This window comes from Culex pipiens, chromosome 1 (genome assembly GCF_016801865.2).
Source record: "Culex pipiens pallens isolate TS chromosome 1, TS_CPP_V2, whole genome shotgun sequence".
NCBI lineage: Eukaryota > Metazoa > Arthropoda > Insecta > Diptera > Culicidae > Culex > Culex pipiens.
The window spans coordinates 3,403,745-3,414,949 of NC_068937.1; the positions used below are offsets into that span (position 1 = coordinate 3,403,745).

Genomic DNA, 11,205 nt, shown 5'->3' on the forward strand with positions numbered 1-11,205 from the left:
TAGGTTTCACGACCTGGTTCTGGGATAAAAAAAAGTGAACAAACAGTGAGGAAGGCACGATTTTTAACGTGAGACAACTTCTTGTTTGGAGAGCTTTAAAAATGGCTTGTCGTTTGTTATTCAAAATCATGCTGAGCATATTCTGTTGAAACCGTCTACATGGCATTCTCACCTACTTTTTGATAATATTTAATTGTAATTTCAACATGCTTTGAATTGATTCAGTTTAATAAGATGCGATTATACGATCGGTGATTTGGTGGTATTTTAATTTTTAATCCTGCTCGATATAGCCAGTCAAATTATTTAAACTCACATTGAATGTAATTTTTGATGGGAAACATTTTTTTCATTCAAAATTGATGCAAAAACGAACTAATTAGACCCGTATTTTTGTTGTTCATCCATTAGGGTGACCTTCACCTGGTTAGAATGGTCCAAAAATGGAAATTTTCGTAAATTTTCACTAAAACCACAGTTTTCAAAAAAAAAAATCATAACTTTGCTACATTTTAACCGATATGCGCTGTCTTGAACCGTCTTGAAGATAAAAATTGAATTTTAAAAAGTCGTAACAAAACCTTAAAATGTGATTCTGGAGGTCTCTGAACAAAAGAGCCCACGTCTGAAAATATTGTTATCGGATGCCTCGTACAATTTTATTCAACATATCTCCAAATGGCGAAGTTTCATAAATAGGATTCAAAGATATGATTTTTTGAAAATAAAAGCTGGAGTTTTCGACGCGCCGCGCGCAGGTAGGGAAAAATGACGAAAACGTAAACCGAGATTACTTAAAAATGTTAAAAATGACCTATATCGTTTTTGGCTACCAAAATTTTCGTAATTTTCTCGAATAAAACCTCTAAATTTGTGTTATTACAATATACCCATATCAAATGATCGGGACTTTTCCAAACATTTCGAAAGTAATAACACATATTTTTAAAAATACTCAAAGTTTTCACGAAACCACGTATTTTCGAAAAAAAAATACTACACATTTCAGTTTTTGACAATATGGGTATCAAAAAATCAGCATTTTTTCATACATTTCGAGGTTTTTACATTTTTTTTAAATCCAAAAAAAATCAAAAAATACGTTTTTTCGAAAAACATACTAAAAATTTCACTATTTTTCAATAAGGGTATCAAATGATCAGGAATGTTTCAAACATTTTCAAAAACTTCAACACATTATTTTCATATACTCAAAATTTTCACTAAACTACGTACTTGTGAAAAAATACTCGAAATTTCAGTTTTTTACAATATGGGTATCAAATGATCGAGATTTTTTCATATATTTCAAAAGTTATAACAAACAATAAGAAAATACCAAAACAAATCACAAAACTACGAATTTTAGAATTTTTTTTTTAATTAAGGGTTTTATTTTAAATGAGTATCAAATGATCGGGTGTTTTTTATACATTTTTATACAACTTTTCAAATACTAAAATTGTAAAAATACTTTAATTTTTTGTATTTTTTCAAAAATACGTAGTTTTGTGAAAATTTTGAGTGTTTAAAAAAAATGATGTTATTACTTTCGAAATGTATCAAAAATCCCCATCATTTACTCATATTGTAAAAACTGAAATTTTGGATATTTATCGCAATTACGTAGTTTCGTGAAAAAATTGAGTATTTTTTGAAATTTGTTTCATGACTTCAAAATGTATGCAAAATTTTCGATCATTTGATACCCATATTGAAAAAAAAACTTAAATTTGGAGTTTTTTTTTCTAAAATACGATGTTTTGTAAAAATCTGAGTATTTTCAAAAAAAATTTATTACTTTCGAAGTTTATAAAAAATTACAATCATTTGATAATAATTTGATTTGATACCCTTATTGTAACAATACTGAAATTTTGAGTATTTTCTTGAAAATACGTAGTTTTGTGAAAATGTCGAGAATTTAAAAAAAATGTGTTATTACTTTCAAAATGTATCAAAAATCCCAATCATTTGATACTCATATTGTAAAAACTGAAATTTTGAGTATTTTTCAAAAGTACGTATATTGTGAAATTTTTTTGTATTTTTTAAAATTTGTGTCATGGCCTCAAAATGAAAAAAAAATCCGATCATTTGATACCCATATTGTAAAAAACTGAAATTTAAAGTATTTTTTTTTCAAAAACAAGAAGTTTTGTGAAAATTCTTAACAATAAAAAATGTTATTACATTCGAAATGTATGAAAAAACCCCAATCATTCGATACTCATATTGTAAAAACTGAAATTTTGAGTATTTTTCGAAAGTACGTGTTTTGTGAAAATTATGAGTATTTTTAAAAAATTGTGTTATGGCTTCAGAATAAATGGAACATTCCGATCATTTGATACCCATATTGTAAAAATCTGAAATTTGATGTATTTTTTTCAAAAATACGAAGTTTTGTGAAAATTTAGAGTATTTAAAAAAAATAAATACTTTCGGAATGTATGAAAAAATCTCAATCATTTGATACCCATATTGTAAAATTTATTTTAGAGATTTTTGTTTTTTTTGAAAATACGTAGTTTTAAGAGAATTTTGAGTGTTTCCAAAAATTGTTGATGACTTTCGAAATATATGAACAAATTCTGATAATTTTATACCCATAATGTAAAAAAAACTTAGATTTTAGGTATTTTTTCGAAAGACGTAGTTTTGTGAAAATATTGAGTATTTTTAAAACTTTTTTTTGATACCCATATTGCCAAAACAATAAAAAAAATTCACAAAACATTGCAAATACAGGAAAATTACGTAGTTTTGTTAAAATTTTCATGTAATTATAAATGCAATGGATGAGTGACATCATTCCGATTTCAAAGCACTATAATTTTTTGAAGTTTGGATGATTTTTCATAGGATTATAGCCAATGTCTCCCATATAGCCAGAATTCCATAAGCTCTGTGCTTCAGTTAGGCACTGGGTTGTGCTAAACCGAAGCAGCTGAACGAATAAAAGCCGGGGCAGCGCAAAACCGGGGCATGACTGTATGCAAATGTATGAAATTCTGTATCTTGAGAAGACATTTTCTGATCGATTTGGTGTCTTGGGAAAAATGTAGGACTTTGCAGAAAAAAAAGCTCAACGGAAAAAAAAACAATTCTTTTATTAATTATTTATGACTCAAAGTTGAAATCCTAAAAATACGATTTATTTAATTTTCGATATTTTATAAAATAGAATAATGAAACATGGTGCTTTAAACTTCACATTGTACAATTCTGTATCGTACTCAATCAAATCTATTTTCACAATTTACAATCAATTGACTGCATTTCCATTAATATTTTAATGAACAATATCTTCAAAAAACAGTTCTGAGGCATTTTTTACTTCCTCACTGTTTTACTGTTTTGTTCTATTTTATATTTTCTCTCAACAATTGAAAAACTGAAATTTAGATTAAATCTAGAGTTTTTTTTTAAAGGTCTTATAGGCTATTGTGTTTTTTTATGTTCAGAGGACCTATTCAAAAAAATCTAGAAATAACATATAACATGATATCTATGGGGGGTACAAAAAATAAGAAGGTTCGCATGGTTGCTCACCAAAATATACAATTTTATTTTTAATACCATGATGAAACTGAAGCGTTTACTGACACCAACTTAAAAAAATTCAAGTTGCGAGATGCATCCACTGAAAGTTTGAGTTTGAGGAAAAAACATATTTTTTTACTCTTGATAGAAGTGCCCACGACTAACCCAATCCGAAAATATTTTTGACGCTCAGCTCTGATCGACTTTGAAAAGAAGTAAACAAATCATATTTGTGTTCAGAACGACCCTGATCAAATAATTAAATGAATTCTATTTACCAAGGACTCTGAGAATTGCATATATGTTCAAAGAAAATAATCTAGAAAGTACAAACTTATTTTTGGAGACAAGCAATGTTTTACCCAGAAGAGTCTGACTTTCCAAATTTACCTAATTCTTTTCAGCAATAATCATCCAACCAAATTTATTAAAGTTCCGAATAATCTCAAAAGAAAAAAAACTTTTCAGACTTCCTCAAGCCTCGTCTACCTCCTCCACTTCAATAAAAAGTTTTAACCTGCACAATGGTCAACGCACTGCTCATTCTCCGCAAGCCAATCTCATGAAGTACTAAAAGCGCTTGCCTTTCCCCATAAATGAGATGGAAAGAGAAAAGCTCACCCCATTGTAACAGAGTTCTTCCCAGCTTAGGCTCCTTACAAACTAATTCAAGTCCACTTTCAACAAAGCGTCCGTTCTGCAGCTCGTTTTATTTTGAAAATTGAATTTTCTTCTGCAATCTCTTTTTTTGTGTGTGAGTGTGTTTATCTTTCCTCCCAAATCCGCTCGATAACTTGCTGCTTCTTCTTCTTATCGTTCTTACCTGGGTGGAGCTTTCGCCAAAGACGTGGTCGTAGTTGTACTTTTTCGGCTTGTTCCGGGTTCCCTCGTCGAAGCTGAGTGTGCCCCGGGACAGCACCTGGATGCAGTTTGATTCGGCGGCATCGCCCAGCGGTCGAATCCGGACGGCGACCTAGATACAGCGGAAAATGGAAAGAAAGGGAGGGAGAAATAAATTTCCATAAATGTCGGTTTGTTGGTCACTAAGTCGTCTTTTTAGCGTCATGTAATGTAGAATAAGGAAGGGGGAGAGATGTTCAAATTGCGCCTAAAGTTATGCGGGTTTGTATGGAGTTGGGGCACGGATTGCGCCAGCGTTTATGCAGCCGTTTGAACATCTCTAGCACGCCGGTCACGGTGTTCCAGATTGACCAAATTTGAAACAAATTATGCGTTATTTGCAGATAAAAATGACAAATAAGTTTTGATTTGGGCCACAGTTCCAAATCAAAACTCGTGGCGATCGTATGTTGAATTCAATGATTTATTAAAACTAAAATTCTAAAAATATTTTTCCCAAAATCCCTGTCTCTCAACATAAAACAGCCTAATTAGCGATTTTGAAAAGGTAGCATCGATTTTTGGAGTCTAAAATTAGGATTTATGGGATATCTAAAACCTATATTGCCCTATATTTTCAATCGATGATATCTTGATCCGATTTTCACGATGAACTTATGAAACCTTTGTAAAATCTCTATGAAGAATTATACAGCAATTCCCCACGAAAACAGCATGGAAAAAAACAAAAGTGCTCGGATCGGGCTCAAAATTTTTCTGGGGGTTCCCTGGCCGAAATAATTAGACCCGTATTTTTTTTGTTTGGCCATTAGGGTGACCTACGCCGTGTTAGGGTGGTCTGAAAATTGGCCATTTTCGTCGATTTTCACAAAAAAACACTTTTTTCGAAAAAATCATAACTCCTCGCCATTTTTACCGATTTCAATTGTCTTATACGCAAATGAAAGGTGATAAGTTGGCCTTTCAAAGAAAAATAGTAAGAAGTATCAAAAATCTAGCCTAACATATGAAAAGGGCGTATGAAACTTTAAAATGCCGTTTTGACGGTGTCTGGACCAAAGAGCCTATGTCTGGAAATATGTTTATCGGATTCCCTGGACATTTTTACATAACATACTAAAAAAATGGAGGAGTTCATTCACAGGATTTTGAGATATGATTTTTTGAAAATAAAATCCGTGTTTTTTGACGCGCCGCGCGCAAGAACCGGAGAATGACGAAATTGACAAAAATCAACTTTTTTCACTAAAACTGCGATAACTTTAAAATTTCAGCGATGACCTATAGATGTTTGGGTACCAAAATTTTCGTAATTAAGAGACGCAACTTTTGGTACCCAGACATGTTTAGGTCATCGCTGAAATTTTGAAGTTATCGCAGTTTTAGTGAAAAGTGTTGATTTTTTGCCAATTTCGTCATTCTCCGGTTTTTGCGCGCAGTGCGTCAAAAAACACGGATTTTATTTTCAAAAAATCATACCTTTGAATCCTGTTAATGAACTCCTCCCATTTTTTAGTATGTTATGTAAAAATGTCCGGGGAATCTGATAAACATATTTCCAGACATAGGCTCTTTGGTCCAGACACCGTCAAAACGGCATTTTAAAGTTTCATACGCCCTTTTCATATGTTAGGCTAGATTTTAGAAACTTCTTACTATTTTTCTTTAAAAGGCCAACTTATCACCTTTCATTTGCGTATAAGACAATTGAAATCGGTAAAAATGGCGAGGAGTTATGATTTTTCGAAAAAAGTGGTTTTTGCAAAATCGACGAAAATGGCCATTTTTCAGACCACCCTAACACGGCGTAGGTCACCCTAATGGCCAAACAAAAAAAAATACGGGTCTAATTATTTCGGCCAGGGAACCCCCAGAAAAAATTTGAGCCCGATCCGAGCACTTTTGTTTTTCCATGCTGTTTTCGTGGGGAATTGCTGTATATATTATCGTAATTTTGCAATCACGGTAAGGCTGTCAGCTCAAAATTGGAAAAAAATCTGGCCAAGGATAGAAGAAAGTATAGGATAGGATAGGATAGAAAATCTGGAAAAATCTGGCAGACGAAAATCTTGCAATTATGAATGGGGAAGGGGAGAGAAAATATGAATTTGTTAAAAGTTTGTAATATTCAGAAGGTTTAGTTGATTTTTTGGTCTCAAAAAGGTTGAATTTAACATTTACAAAATTTATCGAATTTAATGAAATCATTTATTTTTATCAAACAAAATTCAAAATTTGCAAAAAAAAAATAAATCTGGCGAAATCTGTAAAAATTTGGCCCAGATTATAATTCATCTTTATTCTGGCTGAGATACTTGAAAAATCAGGCATTCCTAGATTTATCTGGCAACTTGGCAACCTTGATCACGACAAACATTTTGAAAAAGCTAAATGTTAAGCCATTTTGAAATGTTTGGCTTGATTTTAAAATTCTATAAATATTTTGTTTTAAGAGATGAGAGAATTTTTAGACAATGAAAATCAGAAAATGTAAAAAAAGGAAATTGCAAAGAATTTTCTCAGTTATTTAAAAATATGTATTTCAGGAATAAAATAAAAACTATTCTATTTTGAAAAAAAAAGAAAAAATCCAGCATTTTTTTCGAAAATAAATTAAAAATATTTATAACTTGGAAACGGTACACTTTATCAAAATTCCATAAAAGTACTCAAAAGCAAATTAATACTTGATCTTAAGTTTTATCAATCGAATATTTTTTTTAAACCTTTTTAAAAAAAACTTGGCTAAACAAAAACGTCAGCAATGAACCTATGCTCAAAAACATTACAATGGTAAGGGACCTTCCATAAACCACGTGGACACTTTAGGGGGGGGGGGGGGCAACAAAGTGTCCACGTGGTTTATGGATGGTCCCTAATCATTAGGTCATCACTAGGTATTCAAAATTTGAAAATATAAAAAAATAAATTAGAATTCTTTACAGCCATCAGAAAATATTTATTTCAGTGATAAACGGAAAAAACCTTTTTTGAAAAAATGCAAAATATAATTATATCTTGGAAACGATGCAATTGACCAAAATTTCACAAAAGTACTTTTTGTTCTGATAAGCAATTTATCAACTTAACAGTCAAAATTAAGTTTTTTTTACATAAAGTGTCTTTTTATCTTAATATTTCTTCAAAAAAAAATACCAAATTAAAACGTCATGAACTATAGCTTGCAATTTTCAAAAATCGTTAAAATATCGCAATAAAAAGTGAAATTAAAATATGAGAATTTTTTTCCATTTACCCACTAATTTCTAAAAAGACCTAATAATAACCTACAACTTTACCCAACTCACCAACTCTGTCAGACCTGAAATCCCTGCTCCAGTAATGGGTTTTCGAGATTGTCATAGCAAATTTGTATGGGCAGCTTTTAAGTTATATGGAGACTCGTATGTAGACATTAATTATGCAAAATAGTTTATTTGGACACAAGAATTCAATCGACAATGTTTTTCCAAATAAAAAAATACAAAAATAAGAAACGAGAATATTTTTGACCTTTTTGAAGTTGAAGTCAGTTTACTTCGGTCAAGGTATGATAGATTTGGGCTCCCTGAACAGGGTCTAATCGACAGAATTAAATTTTAGTGCATTAGCTGCGAAAGAATAAAGTTGTAAATTTCGGGTAGAAAGTTTACGAAATCATTCTAAACAACCGAGCGCCTCCATTGAATTTCTCTTTCTCTATATTAATCCATGGAGGCGGCTGGCCTCTTAGTATGGAGTCATATCATTTGAACCCACAATTTACAACTTTTTTCTATCGCAAAAATTCAAGTCTGTCGATTGGAGCATATTCAGAAGGCCCAAATCTAACATACCTTGTCGAAACTGAATCGTTTACTGAAATCAACTTCAAAACTGTCGAATCGTGCAATTGCTTCTGTGTGAATTTCATGTAAGTAAAATACATAATATTTTATAGCAATTAATTTTATTTTATGGTGTTACATTCTCGACCTAGTATTAAAATAATGATCTCGTTCGTTCTTCGTATTTCTGGTTATGCCTCTAACATTATCACTGCATCTTTTTAAAAATCTTTAATTTGATTAAATATGCATAAATATACGTTAAACGATGTGTTTTTGAAAGCTTACAATATATTGTAATAGAGAGGACACCAAAATTTGAATTAAAATTTATATTGGCCTAAAAAGTATAGCCGAAAAAAATGTTAAAACAAACATGTTTTTAACTTTATATACACCAACTAACAATTCTTGCTAAGATTTTCAACTGCCATTTAACGCTTAAATTTGTCCACAGACAAATTCAGATGTTAGTCGCAAGTTTTAACATTTTTGTTAATTTATCAGGACACTAAAAGTTCTTAAATTTTCATTAAGCCCTGATCCCATTACATATTAATATAGCTCTCAATTTAATTATTTTAATTTCGTTACTTCAATTTTTGAGGTATAATTTAGATCACAGACAAACAGACGTAAATCTCTATTATAATCCATCAAAAAACAATTTAACGGTCAATTTGAATGGACAGAAACTCACCACTGTCATTTGAATTCACCATTGCTTATTTCCCAAGGTATGTAGATTAGATAAGGTGAGGCGGGTTTTTCTAGCTTTCAAAACAGTTAGCACGAAACCTAGATTTTATATACGATTTTCAGAAAAGTGAAAATTTCCCTATTTTCCGGTCAAATTTCATCGGATTTTTTTCTGTAGAGTTGTTAAGCATGCGAAAAAGGCGTTTAATTGAATTTATTTTTTTTTTGGAAAAAATATGTTTGTTTTTACAGCGTATTTCGGTTCAGTTTGGCATGCTTAATAACCCTACAGAAAAAAACCGGTGAAATTTGCCCGGAAAATGGTAAAATTTTCACTTTTGTGTAAATTTCCATATAAAATCCTGGTTTTGTGTTAAGTAACATTTTTTTACAGCTATGAAAAACCCGCCTTACCTTATTAATCTACAGAGCAATGTGCTCTTTTAAACGCATTTGACAGTTGGTAAATTCGTTCAATGATTTTCGTCTGTGTTTAGATCCATACAATAGTTTATGCAACGAATTGCACATCTTTCAGCACTTTTCGAAACTCAAATGAGTTGCAAAATGAACTTTTGGCACTCTTTTTTGCGATGACAAGATGGCTATTTCGTCACTTTGAAAGGACAGAAAAAGTCAGTGTACAGACTACTGACAAAGTAGCAGAAGAGTTTGCAATTCCTCTAATTTTTTTTATAAATTTAAAATAAAACTATGTCGTAATTTGGTCCAAATCATGAAACTAAAGGCAAGATAAAAACAAAATGTCTTTATAAGAAACAAACATTATTTCAATATTATTATTAAAACAAACTCAACAAGGAAATTTGAAATAAATCTCATAGAACTTTCCATAACACACCGTGCATTTCCCCCTTGTTCAGGGACCTTGATTGGGGCCATTCACTTCAAAACTTCAACTCACCACGAGGCGCTCGTCGGTGTGGATGTTGGTGAAAGATGAATTGCTGCCGGAACTGCTCGGAATGGTACTTCCGTTTGATGATTGCGTTGCCATTTTTACATTTCCCGGAAGAACAGCACTGCACTGAGAGCTTAAAAGCTGCGCGTTTGTTTTGCCACGCTAAGCTGGTTCTCGATTTCCGTTTTTGACTTCTGACTTCTTAGGGGGGGCACTTAACTCCACTTCTTTTGATGGAATGTTCCACTGGGACCTCTCTTCGAGACTATCAACGAGTTATGGATTTCGAACGCAAAGTGGGTTCTTCTATTTCCCTCCAGTGGGACGACGCTCCATCGATTTTTGTATGACGATAGAAACGAAAAAGGGTCAGGACAAAACCAACCAACACACTATAATATTTCTGTATCTCACTAGAGAAAAAAGGGGGTTGTTAATAATTTACTTAACCAAATGTCGTTGACGAGGTCGCACACCAGAGCTCAACACTAATGGAATTTGATGGGTTTTTTTTTATTAATTAGTCGGAACATTCTAACTGAATTAGCTCCACCCACTACAACTGCTGCTTCTACTACTTGTACATCCTGACCAGTTTAATCCACTTTCACTGAGTGATGCACCATACTCTGCTGCGACGAGGCGAGAACAATATGCAAAACCACAATAGTTTGCACATCCAACCAGGGTTCCTGCAAAATTTCACTTCAAAAACCCAACCGGTTTTTCCACACGATTGTCCAAACCACAACCCCTCTTCTGCCGCTCGACTTGATTAGGTGGCTCGCTCCTCTTGAACTCCGACCGCGAAAACCAGTCGCACCAGACTAAACTTGGTGTCCAACTTTGGCTAGCTTTTATTTTTCCAACCCAACCCCAAGCGTCCAGCGAGCGTTTTCTCTTGTCTGGGTTTTCTCCTAGCGCACTATTTTTCCATTATTTTCCATTTCGTGTTTATACACTTCAAATATTAATGCACGATGGCAGCAGCTGGAGCAGGAGCAGAATAGTGGTGGGCTAACGAAACGTGGCAAAGTTTAGTTGGAAAATAAGGTCAAGTTGGAAATTGTGGGGAGGAAATGTTGGAAAAGCTTGACTTTGTGTTGCAAGTTTATAAATCAAGAAAATTAAGTGTCAAAACTGTGAAAACTGTCGTAACTTTTTATTTGGATAAAACTTTGTTCATGTTTTCCTTATGCCAAAAAGATCCAAAATATTCGAAAATGTGTATCTTGAGAAGACATTTTTCGATCGATTTGTTGTCCTCGGCTAAGTTGTGGTTTATGACACTTTATTTTTCCATATATTTTTTAATTTACTATTTTTTATTTTTTATTTAAGAGTTCGGAA

At 32.4% G+C, this 11,205-nt stretch overlaps 1 protein-coding gene across 1 annotated transcript in view; it reads right to left on the reverse strand.

The window, feature by feature from the left end:
• Window positions 1-10,619, reverse strand: part of LOC120432210 (kinesin-like protein KIF19) — a 50,762-nt gene extending 40,143 nt beyond the window's left edge. Inside the window, exons 1-2 of the mRNA XM_039597370.2 lie at window positions 9,859-10,619; window positions 4,370-4,519 (exon numbers count right to left, since the gene is read on the reverse strand). Of these exons, the coding sequence (XP_039453304.1) occupies window positions 4,370-4,519; window positions 9,859-9,951 (243 nt within the window). The 5' untranslated portion in view covers window positions 9,952-10,619. The remainder of the gene's footprint in view (window positions 1-4,369; window positions 4,520-9,858) is intronic.
• Between the last annotated feature and the right edge of the window lie 586 nt (window positions 10,620-11,205).